Source organism: Carcharodon carcharias, chromosome 24 (assembly GCF_017639515.1).
Source record: "Carcharodon carcharias isolate sCarCar2 chromosome 24, sCarCar2.pri, whole genome shotgun sequence".
In the NCBI taxonomy this organism is placed as follows: Eukaryota; Metazoa; Chordata; class Chondrichthyes; order Lamniformes; family Lamnidae; genus Carcharodon; species Carcharodon carcharias.
The window spans coordinates 31,900,428-31,922,926 of NC_054490.1; the positions used below are offsets into that span (position 1 = coordinate 31,900,428).

General features: G+C 42.0%; 1 protein-coding gene across 1 annotated transcript in view; it reads left to right on the plus strand.

The window, feature by feature from the left end:
- LOC121269377 (probable G-protein coupled receptor 139) overlaps positions 1-12,142 on the plus strand; it is a 52,682-nt gene extending 40,540 nt beyond the window's left edge. The window contains exon 3 of the mRNA XM_041173959.1: positions 11,226-12,142. Coding sequence (XP_041029893.1) covers positions 11,226-12,142 — 917 coding nt within the window. The remainder of the gene's footprint in view (positions 1-11,225) is intronic.
- The last annotated feature ends 10,357 nt before the right edge of the window (positions 12,143-22,499 follow it).

The following is a 22,499-nucleotide window of genomic DNA, read 5'->3' on the forward strand; positions in this document are numbered from 1 at the left end:
AGAGGTCCTGGCTTTGGAAAGTGCTGTAGATGGAACTGTGGTAATTTCCCACAGTGCATCTTGTTGAAGGAACACACTGTTTCCACTGCGCATAGGTGGTACAGGGCATAGATGTTGAATGTGTTAGAGGGGCTGCTTTGTCCTGGACGTTGTGAAGCTTCTTGAATGCTGTTGGGATTGCATTCCCCCCGGCGAGTGTGGAGTATTCCATAACACTCCTGACTTGTGCATTGTAGACAGGCTTTGGGGTTCAAGGAGGTGAGTTAATCGCTGCGGCATTCCTCTCCTCTGAACAGAACTCATTGCCATACGTTTCAAACAGTTGATTCAGGATGTTGATACCCAGGGATTCAGCGATGGTAATGCCATTGAAAGTCAACGGGCAATGTCTGCACTCTCTTTTATTGGAGATTGCCCTGTGTGGGGTGATTTTCTTTTCTCCAACTATCAGCGCAGGCCTGGATAATGTCCAGCTCTTCCTGCATTTGTAAATTTACTGCATCGGTTTCTGAGGACCCCCCGAATGGTGCTGAACATTGTGCAGTCAACAATGATGATCACCATTTCGGACATTATTGTGGAGGAAGGTCTTTATGAAGCAGTTGAAGATGGTTGGCCCTAGTAAACCTCCGTGAGGAACTACTACAGTGATATCCTGAAACGATACACCACCAACAACTACACCATCATTCCTTTGTACTAGGTAGAAATCTAACCAGCGGAGAGTTTTCCGCATGATTCCCAGTTACACCAGTTTGGCAGGGGTCCTTGATGACACATTCGTACAAGTGCTGTGCTGATGTGAAGGGCTATTACTATCACCTTGCCTTTGGAGTTCAGCCCTGTTGTCCATGTTAGGGTTAAAGAGTGTCATGTGGTGAGGGGCTGAGTGATCCTGGCAGAATCCAAACTGCGCGTTATGGAGAACGTTATTGCTGAGTAAAGGAAAAGTAAAAGTGTTCAAGATACCTTGCATCACTTTTCTGGGGCCGATTAGACCAAGAAAAGACCGGTGACTGGCCGGGTTGGATTCGTCCTGACTTTTGTGTGGAGGATGTGCATGGGCAATTTTCCACATAGCCGGGTAGATATCAGTGTTGAAGCTGCACGGGGACAGCTTGGCTGGCCGGGTAGCAAGTTTTGGTGAACAAGCCTTCAGCACTGTTGCTGGAATTTTGTCAGGGCCCTTTGCCTTTGCTGTATCCAGTGCCTTCAGCCATCTCTTCCTGTGAACTGAATCGGTTTGGCTGAAGGTTGACATCTATGATGGACGGGTCCCCTGCACAAGGCCGAGATCGAGCAACCAGTCAGCCTCCAAGTGTTTAGAATCAAAAGGGTTATTGCTGTTGATGAGTGACTGGAATCATTGTTACTCAACTTAGAACACAAGACATCTTCCCAAAATTAACGTTCACAAAGTTTGATGCACATCTCTTAGTTTTGTACTGTTTTTAATCATTAAAAAAATGAATTATTAACTTGAGCAAATTCATACCTACAAAATATTTGAAACCTATTCCATGATAATGAATATTATTAAGACTATTGTTTTAACTATCTGTGTTAAATTCAATGGAACCAATAAATAGCAGAGATAATTATTTGCCATGGAGACGAATATTAATTCCAGCCAGTGCTAGGGCAGCATGGCCAATGTTCAATTTATCTTAGCAAATATACACAGTTCCACACCCACATAATGCATTTTACTGACCAGACAGTAAATGTGCAATACAGATGCATGACAGCTCGAACTTTTTATGTTACAACCAGTTCAATCACAGGACTGAGAACGTTTATGAAAATATTCCATTTGAAATCGACCCCACCCTCCAGCAATGAAAATTATCATGGTCAAGAGTGGAAGATGTGGAGGGAGGACAAAAACCAGTTTCCGACGTTGAGAAACCTAATTGGGGTCTTCCTGCTCGAATTCAGGGCAGGTTAAGTGCAGCTCCCATTTCCCATGGTAAAAGTCGGGAACACATGTTCCATCTCACGAATGCTCATTAGCAGGACATCAGACCAGGCCCACCTGGGCTTTAAAAGCTTCAATCCCTCACCAGTATAATTCCCATCATTTGGATTCCAGGTCTGGAAAAACTGGCGTGCACCGTGTGATGGAGAACTCTGTCTTTCTTAGCGGAAACTGCAGAAACTGTTCAGGTCACTCCTCTGGGAGCCAGGGTCTTTATTCCAGGTGATGGTATGAAGGCAAGGAACAGGAGAAAAATGCAAAGGAAGGTGGCGGAGGTGGGAGAGGTGTGCGGTGGAATGTGTCTGTAAAAAGGCACCTGAGGGTGTGAATGGAGTTTAGGAAAGAGATGGCACCAAAGGTGGTCTTTAGAAACAGTCGTGGAAGGTAATCTGTAAAGGTGGTATGGAGGTTTGTCTGCAAATGGGTGGATAACTTGATCTGCAAAGTGAAGTGGGGATGGTGGACTGTAAAGAGAGTTTCAATGGTGATGTTTAAAAGGGTTGGACTTGAGCTTTGTGGCTTAGGGTCATAGTTTCTTCTCGGCTGGTTAGAGCTGTGTTGAAGTCCTGCGAGCTATCTGAGGGTTCAGTGTGTTAACAGAGGTGGTTACTGCGACAATGAGAAGAGCGATCTCCTAGGGTGGGAGGGCAAATATGCGTCTCTTTCTCAGGTGCCATGCTGGTCTGGAGGATGTTGGAGGGTGACTGTAGAGGTGGCATTGAAAAGGGGTTGAGGAGAGTGAGAGTGAGCTTGGGCAAAGTGACGCTTGTGAGCTCCAGGGAAAGGGAATCTGTGTATCGTTTTATTGTAATAGGTTTGAGTTAGATGCGGGGGGTTTCAAGGCTGTCAGAGGGAAGTTTGCATTGCAGGGGTTTGAATGGTGATTTGGGGAAGATTGTGGGTGACTGGCGCAGGGTAAAATGACTTTGAGCTGGTGTGAGAATTCAAACATAACATCCCTACAGAAAGAAAGTTCAAGAGCAAGGCCACAACTTCACTGACCAGTGGCAAAATAATATCCCAGGCTCAACCATCACCATCCCTCTGTATTCCCTGTCCCACCCAGCAGGGCTGGTGGCTCAGTGTTATACAGAGAGGGTGTTGCCCTGGGAGCCTTCAACATCGACTCCAGACCTCACGCCTTCTCATGGCATTAGGTTATACATGTGCAAGAGCACCTCCTGCTGATTACCACGTACTTTCCTTCCTCAGCTAATTAATCAGTGCTCCCCCATGTTGAACATCACTTGGAAAAATTCCTGAGGGTGGGAAGAGCGCAGAATCTGCATTGGTTGGAACTTCAATATCCATCACTGAGCGTGGCTCGGTAGCAACATTACTGACCGAGCTGGGCAATTCCTAAATTACACATCTTTTACACTGGTTCTGCAGCAGTTAGTCAGGGAACCAACAAGAGGGAAAGACATATTTGACCTCATTCTCAGCAACCTGCCTGCGGCAGATGCATCTGTCCTTGAGAGCATAGGTTAGAGTGAACACCAGACAATATTGTGGAGTCGAAGTTCTGCCTTCACATTGAGGATAAACACCATCATGTTATTTGGCACCACCATCATTCTCATTGCATTGATTTAGAATGAATATAACAATTCAAGGCTGGGCATCCATGAAGAGCTCTAGGATATCAGTAGCAGCAGCAAAATTACACTTGAATACAATCTGTAACATCATGACCCGGCATACCCCACACTCTATCACTTCCATCAAGCCAGGTTATCAACCCTGTGTCAATGAATTGTGTAGGAAGGCAGGCCAGAGGCAGCAACAAGCATAGCAAAAAATCAGGTGCCAACCTGCTGAAGCTATAAAACAGGACTACATGCATTCTAAACAGCATAAGCTGCAAGTGAAAGAAAGTGCTAAGCGATCCATCAAATAACTAATCAGATTTAAGATCTGCAGTCCTATCATATCTAGCAGTGAACGGTAGTGGACAATTAAACAACTCACTGAAGGACGAGGCCCCACAAATGTCCCAATGCTCAATGATGGAGTAGCCCAGCGCAGCAGTGCAAAAGATCAGGTTGAAGCATTTGCAAAAATCTTAGGGCAGTTGTGCCATATGGATGATACAGCTCAGCCTCCACCGGAAGCCTCCAGCATCACAAATGCCAGTTTTCAGCAAAATCGAATCACTCCTCATGATATCAAGAAACGGCTGAAGGCACTGGATACAGCAAGGGCTGTTGGCATTGAAAACATTACGGCAATGGTACTCCAGAACTTGCCATGCCCCTAGCCAAGCTCTTCCAGTACAGTTACATTACTGGTATCTCCCCAGCTAAGTGGAAAATTGCCCACGTATGTCCTGTAATCAAAGGCAGAAAATGTCCAACTTGGCCAATTACCGCTCCATCAGTCTACTCTCCATCATCAGTAAAGTGATGGAAGGGGTCATTAACAGTGCTATCAAGTGGCATTGTCTGAGCAATAAGCTTCTCACTGAAAGTTGGGTTCTGCCAGGTGATTCAATTCAAGTCCTCATTACATCCTTGGTTCACACTGGACAAAAGAGCTCAACACCTAAGTTGAGGTGAGTGTGGCTACCCTTGACATCAAGTCAGCATTTGGCCGAGTGTCGTATTAAGGATAAAAACAAAAAATTGCAGATGCTGGAAATCCAAAACAAAAACAGAATTACCTGGAAAAACTCAGCAGGTCTGGCAGCAACGGCGGAGAAGAGAAGGGTTCACGTTTCAAGTCCTCATGACTCTTCAACAGAACTGAATAATATTAGGAGAGGGGTGAAATATAAGCTGGTTTAAGGTGGTGGTTGGGGGTTGGGGGGAGAGAAGTGGGGGTAGGGTGTGGTTGTAGGGACAAGCAAGCAGTGATAGGAGCAGATAATCAAAAAATTTCACAGACAAAAGAACAAAGAGGAATATTAATTAAATAATTTACTCCACTCAGTCTCTTGTCAATCCTGCACCGTCCACTAAACCTTAATTTTAACGACTCACCTAGTATTGGTACCAAAACGACCATTTTTCACAGCAAAAAATAAACTAAGAGCAGTGGCCCTTCCCTCTACTTTCACTTTAAGCACTTACTGTGATATCTTTAAATGTTCCCTAGCTCGTAGTTCAGAAAGGCAGCTCATCAATGTTTTGTCAAAGGCAATTAGGGATGGACAACATTTGCTGAATTTGACAGCGATGCCGTAGAAAGAATTATAAACAGATTTAAGGGATCAGTAGGTGCTATGCTGGAGGAGGTTTTCTTACCTATGTTTGCAGTGGTGTCACGAGACTTCTTGGGCTCCAAAAAACCATTTTGAGGAATTCAAAGCAACCTCCCAGTTTACTGCACGCCACTGTGCTGCCTCCTTTGGTGTGTGTGTTTGTGTGTGTGTGTTGGACTTGGTGGGGGGAGGGGATGGTGCTGTTGGTCCTGCTGGCGGGACAGGACATGGCCTGGAATGGTTTCTAGGACATTCGTATGAATCAGTGTGTTTGACGATGTCAGGCTGTTGCTTGACCAGTTGGTCTGATTTTTCAACTATTCATATATTGGAAACATTTTCGTGAATCTTTGTTGCATTATTACCTTGGTAATAGCATACACATTGCAAGTGACTAGCGATTTAGGGATATCACAGGACACGACAGGAGTTCTATTGACATGATTTTAAATAGGGTCACAGTCAGTAATGTTAGTCTAGAGTAACTGCCATTTATGTTTGTGTAGGAACACTCTCAGCAATGAAGGAGATTAATCACTCGCAGCAGTAACACAGTAGGTTCAGCAGCAGCAATGTCATAGTAGCTTCATACGCAAAAAATTTAGAATAGGATTAGCATCAGTAAAGCTAAAGTGGTTTGCTAACAAAAACGTTAGTGAAGCTTTGGCACCAAAAACAGAAATATCTAATTTTAAATGTGGAGTAAATGATTAACTATTCAACATTTCTTCTGAGTATTCAGCCCCGAATATCTACCCCAGAATCCAGAAGGGACATGCTCCCAAGAGATTTGGGCTGTGCCCATTAAGCTTTCCCTCTGAGACTGAAATGCATTCCATTTCGTGATTTTAACTGAAATGCACCATTTCCCAATTGCTGCTCCCGGATGCGCTGAAGCGAAAATCTACCATTATTTGTTCAGTGACTGTAAGTAACACGATGTATTATTTTTTCATGCTGGGGCACCAAGTATCCATAAAAGGAGTTCGTTAATGTGTGTAACATGCACTTTAGTTGGAACACATGAATTGAAACAGAATTCAACTGTTCTTGACAGAATGGTAAGAGCGGCAATCCTACAGATAAAGGACATTTTCTATCCTCTTCTCGCAACATTTGGAGTTCCGGGTAAGTCGGTGCATCCTGGTGATGAAAATTTGTTAGTCTACCTGACTGTTTTTGTGCCTGTTAGATATTTTAAGAACTTTCTGAATGAACCCTCATGGTAAAATTACAAAGACATTGGAATAAATCACGAATACCATAAGAGCTGCAATAGTAGGTACGGCAGACGAGACTATGCAGGTTAATAAAGTATGAGGAACGCGTGCTTGAAATTTCTTTCATTATGGCGGATTTCTCTTCCCCCTTTAACAATGGGCCAGTCATTAAACATTATCTGCTTGTCATTCGTGAAGAGACTTGATAAATCTGCTTAATATGGACAATAACTCAGGCGAAAAGATATCCCTATCACTCATCGTTGAAAGATAATGTGCAAAACATTTGTTTGAAGATCAAAACAGATGGCTCCCAAAGCTTCCTCTTGCTGTAAAACAGTCCCAAATATTCCCCCAGTCACCACAATGCTGCCTGAAAATCCCTCTGCCGCATTCTGGAATGCATCCTTGTTTTAGCATTGCCAGAGCGGAGCGTTAAGTGAAATCGGGGGTGGGGGGGGGGGGGGGCGGGGGCGTTGTTGTGGGGCGGATTTGCGTTGCCCATTCCGTCCAGACAGCCTGTTTAAGCGTGAGGTGTTCAAAGTACATTTATAAGCGATAAAGACCAAAATCTCCCTCAATATTCTTTACCGATCCCATGTGTAATTCGATATTGAAGCATTGCAGAATGAAGAGAAATACAAGCAAAACCTAACAGGCCAGCGGCATCTCAGGAGTTGCACCAGGCATCAAAAGTGTTAGCTATAGTTTTGCAGATATTTCTGGAAATGTGAAGATTCAAATTAAAAGCCCGGCAACTGAAAGGAAACATTGAGGCTGTCATTCGCCTCTGGCAGTGGTGCAAAATGGGATCGCCGCATCCACGCCTGATATTGCAGTTAGTGGAGCTGAACATCAGGAAGTCCTGAGAAGTGCTGGCAGATCCATTGCCGCTGTTCTACAGCAGCCCGGGGCGAATTTCTAGCTCATTCTGTATCCTACCATGAAAGCTAAATAATGCACTGGGCCGTTAGTTTGCAGCAGATAGGAGACTGGGAAATGTGGCACGGAAGATTTTAGCTTTTCGCACCCCCAGTGAGTGTCCCCTATAACCCTCCGTGATGATTAACGCTCCCGTCCAGTATTCTGTTATGCTACCCAAAAAGGAAATTAATACTGCAGATAGTGCAGGAAATCTGAAACAAAAAGTACAGACATCTGAAACAAAATAGAAAATGCTGGAAATGCTCAACAGGCCAGGGAGCAGATGGTGGGCATGGGGGGCATTACAGGGGTGCACCGAGCATACCTAAAAAGCCAACTTCATGAGCCTACATGGTGAGACTATATGCTAGTTAACAGGTTTGCAAGGAAAGGGGGAAACAAAATTGAAGTAACGATTTGGGGTTGAAGAAATGTCACAGGCCTGGAGAGTTAACTCTGTTTCTCTTTCTACAGAGACTCGCAGACTTACTGTGCGTTTCCAGCATTTCAGCCATGCCTTTAGTATCAAGGAAGAAGCTATGTGTTGCAAGGTATGCGGCAGCGGTCCTATATTCCTCTACAATCCTTGCTTATGACTAAAAATAAATACTCTTCCCGCTATTTTAAGCCTGTCCGATTTGAGCGCGTTTCGACAGTTAGAGGGGTGAACACGTTTTTCTAAAGCAACATGCACGAACATACATGAATGCATATACATACACGAATTAGGAGTAGGCGTGGCCACTCAGCTGCTCCAGCCTCATCCGATTTTCAATAACATCAAGGCTGCCCTGAGCGTATCCTGAACCCCGTATTCCTGCTTACTCACTGTAAACTTTCAGCTCTTGTGATTGAATAATTTACCATGCTCAGCCTTAAAATATATTCGAAAGCTTTGCTTCCATTGCCTTTTCAGGAAGAGAATACCAGAGACTCACATAGCCTGAGACAGAGGAAAAAATACACCTTATCTCTGTCTTAAATGAGCGACCACTTGTGCTTAAACATTGACCCGTAGTTTTGGATTGTCCCACAAGAAGGAACAGCATCTCCATATCAACCCTGCCAAGACCCCTCAGGCTATTCAAAGTTTTAATTAAGTTGACTCTTACTCTTCTAAATTCCAGAGGATACAAACCTAACCTTTCATATCTATCTTTGTGTCATTTAGCACCCATTCCTTTGTTCCTTTCATCCAAGTCATTTATATAAATTCCAAAAAGGTGAGGGCCCACCACAAATACATATGGCGGACAACCCGTCAAACCCTGCCAAGCGGAAAAACACATACTTGTGACAAAGCTGCCCTTCATGTTAGCTAGCCAATCATCTTTCCGGTGCCAATATGTTACGCTACAGCATGAACTTTTATTTTCTTCAATACCCTATTGTGTAGCACTTAATCGAATGTCTACTGGAAATCTAAGTACAGTACACTTAATCCACAGCCCATGTGAATCTTTTAAAGAACTCCAATAAATTGGTTAAACACGATTCCCTTCTAACAATACGATGATGGCTCTGGCTGACTGCCCTGAATTTTTTTAAGTACCTTGCTATAACATCTTTATGCATAGCTTTGAACATTTTATCCATATGAGTTGTTAGGCGAACTGACCTATTGCTTCATGCTTTCAGTCTCCCTACCTTTTTGAACAAAAGAGAAATATTTGCTATTTTCAAATCTAATGGAACCGTCCCCGAACTCAGGAAATTTGGAAAATTAAAAGCAATGCTTCAACTGTCTCCAAATACCTTAGTGTGAAGTCCGTCTGCGAATTTGTAAGCCCACGGGCCCAAGATTTCGCCAATGCCACTTCCCTGGTGATTGTAATTTTCCAGATTTCCTCCGTTCTTTGCATTTCCCGATTTACAGCTACTTCCAAGATTTTACCTGTGTCCTTCATAGTGAAGACCGAAATAAAATGTGCTAATGACAGATGTCAGGTGAGCAATACAATTGAAGATCAGGCGAAATATGGAAGGCTCAGAGGGCAATTCAAAAAGCCAAAAGATAAGTTAGCAAAAAAAAAATGAATCGAAAGCCCTTGCATAGGCACTTACGTAGCAACATTGTTAAAATGAGGGTTAGTGTTGATTAGGGACCAAAAGGGGAATATACGTTTGAATGCAGCGGGGTACAACTGGGGTATCAGATGAATACTCTGCACCTGTCTTCATTAAGGAAGGAGGTGCTAAACATGCCGTAGTGAAAGATGAATCAATTAATGCATTAGAATGATTTACAAATAATACAGAGGAGCTATTAACTAGGTTGTCTATACTTTAAGTTAATAAAGAACCAGGACCAGATGCAACGAAACTAAGGAAAGTGAGAGTGAATATTTCATTGCCACTGGTTATAATTTTCCAATCTGCCTTCGACTCAGTGGTGGTCCCAGAGGGATCGCAAATGCTACATCCTTGTGAGAAGACAAAGGCTGTAAAGGCCAGTCAGTTTAAATTCGGGGTTGGCCAAATTCAATAACAATAACCTGGGGGCATATGGACAAATTCAGCTTAATTAATTGAAACCAACACCTTTACATGAAGGGTGATTTCGTGTTTAACGAACTACATGGTATACATGGATTTATTAAAAAAAGCATTTTCTACAGTACTGTACATCAGGCTTGTGAGCAACGTTACAGGCAATGACAAAAGATATATTCATACAAAATTGCCTCAGGGACACGAAGCAGAGAGCAGTGGTTAATTATTTTTTTTTTGCTTGCTGGAGCAAGCTTTGCAGTGGTGTTCCCAAGGAGTTGGCATTGGGAAGCTGTTTTTTTCTGATCTATATTAATGATCTAGACTTAGTGTGCTGGGATCAATTTCGAAAATTGCGGACAGGATGAAACTTGGAAACATTGTAGCTTATCAGTAATAAGTATAGTGAACAGCTTGAAAAGCACAGAACCAACTTGGTGGACAAGTGGTAGATAAAAATTAATGCTGGGCAAAGTGAAGTGATTGGTTTTATCGGACGAACATGCAGAGGCAATTCGAAATAAATCATAAGACCCTAAGGGAGCATCCGTAGCAATGGTACCAGGGTGGATGAGTCATTCAATTCGGCAGACAATGTTGTGAGAGCAGTTAATAAAGCATGCATCATCGTGGGGTTTACTAATAGGGACATATAGTAGAGAGCAAAGCAACTATGTTGATGATTTATAAAAGTGTGCAGTAACGATTGGTGGTAATTATTCCAGGGATAAGGAACTTCAGTTACAAAGATACATCGGAGAATTCATGACGTTTGTCCTTGGAAAAAAACTTTGAGGGGAGATATCATAGAGGTATTTTAAATCAGGAGGGAATTGGGCAGAATAGTCCGTGAGACTTTGCCCCACTCGTGAAAGGGTCGATGACGAAAGGGCACAGATTTGAAGAAATTGGCAAAAGAAGCAAAAGTGACGTGAAGAAAAACATTTTAAAACAATGAGCAGTTAAATTCTGGAATATGATGCCTGAGAGTATAATTAAAGCACATTGAATCAAGGCATTCAGCAGAAAATTAGCCTTTTTCTGCAAAGTCTAAGAGATGGGTATGGTTAAGGGAAGTGGTGGGGTTGAATGACGCTAAATGAATTATTCAGTCGCAGAGCACCTGTATACGTGATGAAAATAATGGCTTCCTTGTGTGCTGAATCAATTCTGTGGCTTGGTGATTTAGCATTTCAGTTTCACTGATTTTGGAAATTTCAGACAAACTTGGCTAAAATTAAAATTGTTTTTATACTATTGTTTTTGTCCCTATGATATTTATTTTTCCACATTCCCATTCACCTGCTTTGTTGAAACAGCACCCGCATACATTATATTAAATAACAACAGAGATAGACATTTCCACGTGTGTCATTTTAACCTTTCTCTTTTCCCTTTCTCTTTCTTTCAGCAAACATTATGACAATCATGATTCTCTCCAGAGGAAAATGTGGTCTTTCCAAATGTATCTCAGTCTACATGGTGGCCATGGCCACAGCAAATCTACTGGTCATGACCTTTAACGTAATAATATATTTGATATTCAATTATCACTTTCCATACTCCTTCCTGTCTTACACGGCCGCCTGCAAGTTACTCCTGTACATAACTTTTGTCAATCTGGACATGTCAGTGTGGTTCACAGTGTTCTTCACATTCGACCGATACGTTGCGATCTGCCGTCAGGAGTTTAAGGGAAAATATTGCAATAAAAGAATTGCAACTACAGTCATAGTAATGGCCTCAATCCTGTCATTCATAAAGGGTGTTCCTATGTTCTTCTCCTACGAAGCTGAACGTGTAATTAACAATGTACATTGGGGTTGCCGGTCAACACTGGCCGTTTATACATTACCCGCATGGTCAGTGTACAGCTGGATGCAGTCTACATCAGTTGTCTTGCTTCCTTTTACTCTCTTGGTATTGTTCAATTCTTTGACTGTCGGACGTATTTTATTGGCCAATAGGGTGCGCAGCAGGCTTCTGGGAAACAGCATTGAGAGTCAACGTGATCCAGAGGTGATGAACAGAAGGAAATCCATCATATTACTCTTCAGTGTATCAGGAAGTTTTATACTTCTGTGGTTAACAGCTTTTGGGAGCTTTGCAGCCACCAGGTTGTCAAACAGCGTTTATTATCAGGGAGATTACTCAAACCCTAGATACATCGCCACTGAAACTGGGTATCTGTTCTCGAATTTGAGTTCCTGCACAAACACGTGCATTTATGCAGTGACACAGAGGAAATTTAGAGAAGAACTAACAACCGTGCTGAAAGCTCCTTGGGCACAAATTCTCGAATTGCTTAACTATAAGAAACGATTTTAATCAAAGCCTGTCTCTTTATGGGGTACGTGGAACATTCCTTGTTCCAGTCCTACTCCGGCCCCCTCCCACAACTCTTTTTCCAGTACATTGATGATTACTTCGGGGCTGCTTCAAGCTCTCATCGGGACCTGGAAAAAATAATTAATTTTGCTTCCAATCTCCACTCCTTCATCATTTTCACATGGTCCATCTCTGACACTTCCCATCCCTTCCTTGACCGTTCTGTCTCAATTTCTGGTGATAGACGATCCACCAGTATCCATTACAAGCCTACCGTCTCCGACAGCTACCTCGACTACAGCTCCTCACAACCCGCTTCCTGTAAGGACTCCATCCCACTCTCTCAGTTCGTTCGCCTCCGTCGCATCTGCTCTGATGATGCTACCTTCAAAAGCAGTACCTCTGACATGTCCTTCTTCTTCCTTAACCGGGTTTTTCCAACCATGGTAGTTGACAGGGCCCTTAACCATGTCCGGCCCATCTCCCGTGCATCCGCACTCACACCTTCTCCTCCCGCCCAGAAACATGATAGGGTCCCCCTTGTCCTCACTGATCACCCCACCAGCCTCTGCATTCTGAAGATCATCCCCTGCCATTTCCACCAACTCCAGCATGATGCCACAACCAAGCACATCTTCCCTTCACTCCCCCTGGTGGCATTCCATAGCGATCGCTCCCTCTGGGACACCCGGGTGCACTCCTCCATCACCCTCTACTCCTCAACCCCCACCTATGGCAACTCCCCATGCATACACAAAATATGCAACAGCTGCCCTTTCACTTCTTCTTTCCTCACAGTCCAAGGGCCCAAACACTCCTTTCAAGTGAAGCAGCATTTCACTTGCATTTCCCCCAACTTAGTATACGCATTCGTTGCTCCCAATGTGGTTTCCTCTACATTGTAGAGACCAAACCCAGACTGGGCGACCACTTTGCAGAACACCTTCGGTCTGTCTGCAAGAATGACCCTGTTATTTGCCATTTTACCACTCCACCCTGCTCTTTTGCCCACCTGTCTGTCCTTGGCTTGCTGCATTGTTCCAGTGAAGCTCAACGCAAACTGGAGAACAGTACCTCATCTTCTGACTAGGTACTTTACAGCCTTCCAGACTCAATATTGAGTTCACCAACTTTAGGTCTTGAACACACCCCCTTTCCATTTCTTCCCCTTCCCGTTTGTTTTTTTTTTCCAATAAGTTATATAGATTTTTATTTTCCCACCTATTTCCATTATTTTTAAATCTATATCTTCTATGCTCTTTTAGTCTTATTTCACCCCACCCCCACTAGAGCTATCTGTACCTTGCGTGTCCTGCTATCCATTCTTAATTAGCACATTCTTTTAGATAAAATCACCACCTTCAACACCTCTTTGTTCTTTTATCTGTGACATCTTTTGGTTATCTGCTTTTATCACTGCTTGCTTGTCCATACAACCACAACACACCACCCCCCCCCCCCCACTTCTCCCCCCACCTCCCCACCTTAAACCAGCTTATATTTCACCACTCTGCACTTGTACTTAGTTCTGTTCAAGGGTCATGAGGACTCGAAACTTCAATTTGTTCTCCTCTGCCGATGCTGCCAGACCTGCTGAATTTTTCCAGGTATTTCTGTTTTTGTTTTTAATCAAAGCAATGTTCACTCTCGTAACTGAAGTAGCATTTCAGCTGATTTTCTCTATAAGAATGCCAGTCTTTTTGATAAGCTGACAATTGGAGATATTTGGAAATTATATGAAATAAACTGAATAAAAGCTGATGAAATCAAATACATTTGCAGTCTTGGCCACGGCACGACAACTGCAGAGATCTTGCAGTGCGATTAGAGCATATAAATGTCCGTCCATCAATGATTTAATATAAGCGTGTAGCAATGCTCATTCTTATCTCCTGCCCATTAAGACAGTAGTGTATCTTACATATCTAAGCATGCTAGAATGGAGAATTACATTATAATTGTGCAGCAAAGAGCTTCTGTCCAAAACGTTTCTCATTCAAATGAGAGATTAAAAAAAAAACAACTGGAGTATGTGTATTTTATTGCAGACAAGGGCTACCAGTGCGAAAGCGTCATAGAAAACAGACAGCTAGGAAGACACTTGCTGGTATCTAATGCAAGTAATAAAAAAATACTTCAGAGTGTGAAGCCCCAGCGAGATATGGCTGACCTGCAAAATACTAATATGTAGTGCGCCGAAAGGTGTTCGGAGGAGGAGAATATGTCTGCTGTGTTAGGCTGCAGAAAGAGAAACATCTGTTAAAACCCCTCTTGTGAATCAGAATACGGGAACCAGAAAGGAGAAGCTGAGGAGAAATACTGAAAGTCACATGATAAGTAAAGCCCGATTAAGTGAGCTTCCACCAGTCGGGAATTGCAGAATGATGATTATGATGCTGGACTAAAATCCCAGAATCCTAGAATAATGCTCCAACAGATTTAAACAATTCCCATCATGATAGCTGCGATTTTAAACTCAATTAATTAATATACGTGGAAAGAAAATAAAAATATGAAAATGAAAATACATAAAATAAAGAATACAGAAATACGTATGGACCATCGAGGTTACTCTGCCTTTAAAATTGTGCGTGGCTGATCTTCTGACCAAAACAGAACGCAAAAGAAATGAAGAAAGGAGGACAAATGAACTAACCAAAAAAAGAGACAACACAAAGGGAAGTTGAGGTTATTTTCTACTTTTCTGGAAATGAACTTTGACTCTAGAAGACTGCTAAGTGCCGAGTACAAATTTGGATGCTGTTCCTCGAGCTTGCACTGAGCTAACTTGGGGAACTACGGCGGGTGGAATGAGAGGCAGAAGGCCAGAGCATGAGCACGGAAGCGAATTAAAATCACTGGCAATGTTTCACGCCTCTTTCTCCTATTTTGTTCTTAATTCATTTACTTTGCATTTAAACGGCTGCTATCCAACTTCATCCAAAAACACCTTTGCATCACTTTACCCATTACTACTCGCTTAGGATTTTATCACATATGTCATTTGTCATTCAATACATCTCGTCCTCCACCCAATCACACACCCACTCTTTGCAGTTCTTGCAAGCTTTCAGCGTCCACCCAAGGCTCCCAAGGCTCTTTAGAGTCTTTTACACTTAAGTTATTCCAAAGTGGAGAGTACAGGCCTAATTGACCCGGCTGATCATCATTTGGCAACATCTTCATTCCAGGAACCAACCTCGTAAAGTGTGCTGTGCCAGCTCTGTGACGCAAGAACACAAAGCTTGTGCCAATGGGCCTCTCCAACACACTCAACGATTCGATAAGATCACGGCTGATTTGATTGTGGCCTTAAATTCCCTTTCCTCTATGTCCCCCAAAATCTTTGACTCCCTTGCTGATTAAAAATCTAACTAACACAGCCTTGAATATTTTCAGTCATCACTGTCTGTTGGGAGGACAATTCTAAAGGCTAACAACCCTCTGACAGAGAAAGAGAGATAAATGTGTCTGGGTGACAGTTTTCATACCCAATAAGTGAGTTCCGTTTGCACTTGGCTGTACCCGTATTATATAAATGAACCTAAAATTCCAACCAGTAGCAATGCGTTTTGCTCAGCTGAGCAATCCGAACATCGCCTTAGTTGTGATTGAGAGACATTGAATCAATCAACGTGCGAGCTTGCATTTCACTAACCAATGATGACGCGGTCATTCTGCTCGTTTCGCGCAGCGTCATTCCCAGCCGCGTGTCATGACGTCATGGCACACGTTCCTGGCGGGAGGAAGGATCAAGATCCTTAAAGCAGAGTCTGACTAAGAATTAGGGAAATGCAACGATATTTCACAGATGACAATTAATGGTGAAACAGGAAGGCAGAAATTCAGAGGGTGAGGAAACAGGAACATAGGGAAGAGCAAGGAACAAATAAAATTACAAAATTCTTACAGAACAGAAGGAGGCTATTCTTCCATTCAGATTGAGAGAGAGACTGGAGTCGAGAGAGTGATCAGTAGAGAGATTGAGTGAGAGAGGAGGCTGGTGGAGATCGGCACTGAGAGATAGGTTGAGACCGGGAGGAGTAAAGATAGAGGGTGAAAGATAGTGAGGCTGGGAGAGCGCCAGAGGGAGAGGCAGGTAGAGGGGAAAGTAGAGTAGAGGGAGAGATACACTGGTCGACAGAGGGGAAAACATTTGCACAAATCAGGGGAGGGGAGAGAACGGTGAAGTTAGAGAGAGGGTGGGCAGGGAGAGTGGTAGACTGAGAGAGACATGGACTGGGAGTCAGAATCAGAATCAGCGAATTCTTATAGTTCAGAAGGAGCTCATTCTGCCCATCGTGTTTGTGTTGGATTTCTGAGGGGGCAAGTAACACAGTTCCACTCTGAGACCTTTTCCCCGTAAATGTACGTCCTTTTCAGGAACAGTCTGATACCCGTTTGAATGCCTGTACTGAATGTGCCCCTACCACACTCTCTGGCAGTGCATTTCAGCCCTTAACTCTCTAGCTTGTTTTTTGCCCTCTTTATGTCATCATTGTTTATTTTGCCAATTTGCTTAAATCTGTGCCCCCTCGTTCTCGATTCTTTCTCCATTTCTACTCTCCCAGAGCCATTATGATTTTCAAAATGTATATCAAATCTCTACCGAGTCTTCCTTTCTCTAGGGAAAGCAGGCTTAACTGCTCCTATCCTCCAGCACAACTGAAGTTTCTCATCGTTGGAACCATTCTCGTGAACCTTTTCTGCGCTCTCTCAAATGCCTTCACACCCTAAGTTAAGTGCGATGCCCAGAACTGGACTTACTGCCCCAGATTATGCTGCACTAGTCCCTTATATATCCATGCTCTCGTACTTTTGGCTGCTATTAATAAAGGCCATGAAAATACATACTTATTGTACGCACTCTCACCCTCTCCAGTCACCTTTAGTGAATAAGGCACATATCCATACATGACACCCTGCTGTTGCATCGTTTCAGAGTTGTAACTTTTATTTTATTTTGTCTCTCCATTCACTTCATAACGAAATTAATCACTTCACCTTTCCCTACATTGAACATGCTCTGCCATCTGTTCATCCATGTCACGAGCTTGTCTCTGGCATTTTGAAGTTTCACACTATTCTCCTCAGAATTCACAATGATACAAAGCCGCGTATCATAGGCAAATTATGCAACTTTCCCCTGTACATCATAGTTTAAGATATTAATGATCATGAGGAAAAGCAGGGACTTCCAACACTCACCGCTGAGGTATTCCATTACACTTCTTCCCCTTGGCTGAAGAAAAATTCATTAAACACTACTTTCTTTTCCCTATCGCGAAGCCAATTTCGTTTATTCATTACAACTGTCCCTTTTCTTCGATAAGCTATAACTTTGCTTACAGATCCATTGTGTGGCAGTTTATCAAATTCCCTTTGGATGTCCGTGTACACCACATCAACAGCGTTGCTCTCATCAACCTGCTCTGTTAGTTACTCAAAAAATCCAATTTTCTTAAACATGTTTTTCCTTTAAGCTGCCTTTACTATATGAATACACATTGGCTCATCTGACTATAATTGTTGTCCAAACAATTGTTTGCAGAAGTTTCCAAGCCAATCAAGTCAAACAGATTGGCCACCTTTAGCTGGGCTTAGCTTTACACCCTTTTTTGAAGAAGGATGTGACGTTTGCAATTCTCCATTCTGCTGGCACCAACACTGAGCCTAAGTAACGCTGAACATTCAGTACCTCGGTAATTATTACTACCTCTTCCCTCGGCATCCTTGGATTCAACTCATCTGGTCCAGGTGCCTTTTCAAAGTTAAGAGTCACTCTGTCCATTACATCCTCCGCATCAAATTTAAACCTTTTTAGTCACTGAATCACGTTCTCCTTCACCATGCCCTGGGTAGCATCTTCTTCCTTAGAAAAGTCAGGTGAAAAATGTTCATTTATTACCTCAGTTATCTCCTCTTCTTCCAACAGTGAATCTCCTTCTTTGGCCCCTCATTTGTGCCATTCCTCGTTTTAATACCTTCTGCTATTCATATGCTGATAAAAGACTTTAGGATTCCCTTTTATGTTAGTTACCAGTCCTTTTTCATGCTCTGTCGTTGCTTCACTTATTTGCTTTTTCGCCTGTCTTTTGAACCTTCGATATAGAGCCTGGTTCTCAATTGTTTTCTCTAACTGATGCTGGCACAGCTTATCTTATTTAGCTTAATTTTTACCTCCTTTGCCAATCAGAGAGCACTGGAATTGATTGTCAAACCTTTCCCTTTCGAGTGCATATGTATTGTTTTCGTTCGAATTACGCCTTCCTTGAAGGTAGAACATTGTTTTGCTGCCATTATTTTCGCCAAATGTTGACTCCAATTTATTCATAGCTAACCCATTTTCATCTGATTGAAGTTGTCTATCCCCCAGATTTTTTTCAAATACATTCTGTCATGGAATGTGGGATCCACTGGAAATGACAAATCTTGCTGAACTGAACGGCTTACTATGCCACTTCACAGGGCAGTTCAGTCATCAACATTACTATTGGTCTGGAGGCAGATGCAGGGCAGACCAAGTAAAGACAGCAGAGTGCTTACCGAAAGGGTTTTTTTTAATCGAACTTGAGGGTTTTTTTTTTACAATATTGGATAACCATTTCATGATCAATTAAGTGTTTTTTACATTTTAGTTTCATGAAAATGATTTCAATTTCTTCATCAGCCGTTACGGATTCAAAATTTTAAGATATAGCCTGGCAGAAGTTTGAAACAGAGTGTAGATCTGTCTGAACTACCTCCAGAACACGACTAGGCCAGCAGCAGCACAGTGTTAGCTACAATGTAAATCTCTTTCTCCACTGGCCCCATTAAACATTTTGTTTTTAATTTTTTGACTTATTCTCATCAGATTTTAACAGGCCACACTTTACCATATGCTGACATGCATACTAATATTTTCAGAAGTTCTATTTATAAGAGTTTATCTAAAGTCCTCGTACTTGTTTCTAAGATTTTTGTTAAAAATTGATCACCTCTATATCTTCGCCCTGAACTGTGTTAATGCTCCTATCATTTTTGATGGATGTTGTGTGATGCTGTCATCCCTTTCATTGAAAACTTGACGAATTTCCCCCTCTGCATGTGTAAGGGTGTCCCATCAACCAGTGGAAAATCGCATTGTATAACTAAAATCACAAGATCGAGAAACAGATTTTAGAGAGACTGACTCTTTGACAGGTTTCTCCTTCATTCATTCAACCCCAGAAATAAGATCTCCCATTGCAAAGAGATATAAACACACAGAGAGATATACGGAGTGAAACAGAGAGATGCACAGGGGCAGACAGAGAGACACAAGCAGAGATAAACACAGAGACAATCACACACACAGATATACGGAGCAATACAGGTAGATGCACAGAGGCAGACACAGATATAGTGAAATATTCACAGATAAATAGTATTGCATACGGACCTACGGACATGGATCAGGAGTAGGCCACTCAGTCCCTTGAGCCTGCGCCACAATAAAGGTTCACTTTCCTAATATCTTGCTGTAATTGCATATTACCCTTTTGTGTTTCATGCTATAGGATACCCAAATAAATCTGCACTTCAGAGTTCTGCAATCTCTCACCATTTAGATCATATGCATCCCTTTTTAATTCATCCTACAAAAATGGGCAATTTCACATTTCCCCACATTTTATTCCATTTCCCAAACCTGTGCCTTCTCACTTGTACTACTATATTTTTCTATAGCCTCCTTATGACCGCTTTGCAAGTGCTTTCCCACCTATCTTTGTTTCATCAGCAAATTTGGGAACCATCCCTTCAATCCTTTCAACAAAATCTTTGATATAAACTATAAATAGTTGAGGCCTCAGCACTGATCACTGTGGCACATTATTCATTCTTATTGTTCTTGCCAGCCTAATGTTATCAGAGAGCTTTTTGGTGAAGCTGAGTTATATTTTTTTAAAATCCCGGAGGGCAACGGTAAACAAGTTCAAATCCTACTTTTCTTAAGTTGTTTGAGTTGCAGCACTAAATTCAGGAATCAGGCCATTTGTTCTCGAGAGGTTTTGTATCAAACTAAACTAAACATGTAATTAATTTCCACGGGTTAAAATATATACACGTGGCTATAAATTACTACGATCATGACCTTGACAAAGTCACAAAATAAACTCCACTTTTTAGGGGGAATACAATAATAATTTATTGAAATGAATTACTTAGAATCTCCAGGCAGCCAATACCATTAAGAACATTAACAGTTAAGAGTAAGCAGATGAACTTTGCACAGAGATAAAAACAAAAAAACTGCGGATGCTGGAAATCCAAAACAAAAACAGAATTACCTGGAAAAACTCAGCAGGTCTGGCAGCATCGGCGGAGAAGAAAAGAGTTGACGTTTCTCGAAACGTCAACTCTTTTCTTCTCCGCCGATGCTGCCAGACCTGCTGAGTTTTTCCAGGTAATTCTGTTTTTGTTTTGCACAGCCTTATTGCCTGAAATCACCTGAAACACCCCGGGAACTAGACTGGATGAAAACAAGATAGATTAAGTGTACTTGACAACACATAAGGGAAGGGCAGTTGGTCCCAACTTGGATAGCGGGGAAAAGGATCTACCTGGGTGAAGGGGGATGTATGTAACCAGAACCAGAGATATCTATTTAATGTTAAGTTATGTGTTGAAAATTTAGGCTTTTAAACAATGTTCTTGTGCGTGAACAGTGATGAATAAATACGCTGCAAGTTGTAATTTTGTATACTGCCACCAAAGCTGTTTTGAGGTGGGTCTCTGCTTGCAATTGCTCGAATAATCGATCGTAACTGGACCCTAGCTTCCTGTGGTTCGTTTGTCAAATATACCACAACACCATTAAGGCAACAGCACCCATCGATTTTACCAGACACCAGGCAAAGCATTTTCACATAATGAATTCAAAATGCGATTCCTTTCACATTGGTTGCTTTGGAAACAGTTGTAGATTTAAAGCTACGTTGATCTTACATTGCCTGCGCTCTGCACGCACAAAGCTGTGGAAGTTATACCTAGCACAGTTCATTGAATGCATATTCTCATTTCATCACCAGCCTCTTCTAAAAATAAAATCCCTTTCATAGTGCCAATTTTATTAGGAATATAAACATATTGTTTGGTCTCTGCTTGCTCGGTGCCAAATATCACCCCACTTCTTGAATGTTCTATTCAAAAAATGCAATTGCATTCTACCGCACTTAAATCACAAAACTTGTACTCCTCAAAGTAGACAGACGACCTGGCAGTAATCTAAGACACACGAACAGACTAAACCTCTATTTTAGAAATATTTTTCAATAATATTTTATACATTAATACCTTCATGAAACTAAAAATGACCCATTTAAGCCATCTCGCTGCTGCCTGTTAGCCAGTCTATCATCCATCTATACCAATATGTAACCCCAATATAGCATGAACTTTTACTTTCCACAATAAACTTTGAAGTGGCACTTAATGAAATGCCTCCTGGAAGTCATGCTACATTGCACCCAAGTGCTCTCCTTTATCCACAGCACACACTACTTACTAAAAGAACTCCAATAATTTGGTTAACCATTTATCATGTTAGAAGAGGCTGGTGATAAAATGAGAATATACATTCAATGACTTGTGCTAGGTATAACTTCCGCAGCTTTTTGTGTGCAAAGGAGAGGCAATGTAAGATCAAAGTAGCTTTAAATCTACAACTGTCTGCACAACAACCAAAGTGAAAGGAATGACAATACCATGTTGACTCTACCTGGTGACCATGAGCTTATCCAACTATGCTGCTATATCTTCATTAATAATAGCTTGTAACGTTTTCACAGTGACAGATTTTAAGCTAACTGGCCTGTAGTTTCCTGCTTTCTGTCTTCCTCCCTTTATGAATAATGGAGTTACATTTGCTGTCTTTCAAGTTAATGGGGCTTTACCCATTTCCAGAGAACTTTGGACAATTAAAATCAATGCAGCAGCTACCTCATTATACACTTCTTTTAAGATCGTAGAATGAAGTCCATCAGGAACCGGGGTCTTCTCAGCCCGCATCCCCAACAATTTACTCAGTCGCATTTCTCTGGTGCTTGTATTTTTCTTGACGTCAACTTCTCAGTTTATAACTGCTTCTGGGACTTCAATTCAACTACCATCTCCTTGTTCTCCATTAGCAATTCTTTAAACATAATTTTTACGTGAACAACAATCAGTTTGTTAATTTTTTTATTTCTTGAATATTTGTAAATCTCATATTATCTGTTTGTAAATGTCCGGCTGGCCTTCTTTCATCCTTTAATTTTTCATTATTTATCAGTCTTTTAGTCACTCTTTGCTGTTCCTTATATTCTTCCCAATCTCCTGAAGTGCCACCTATTTT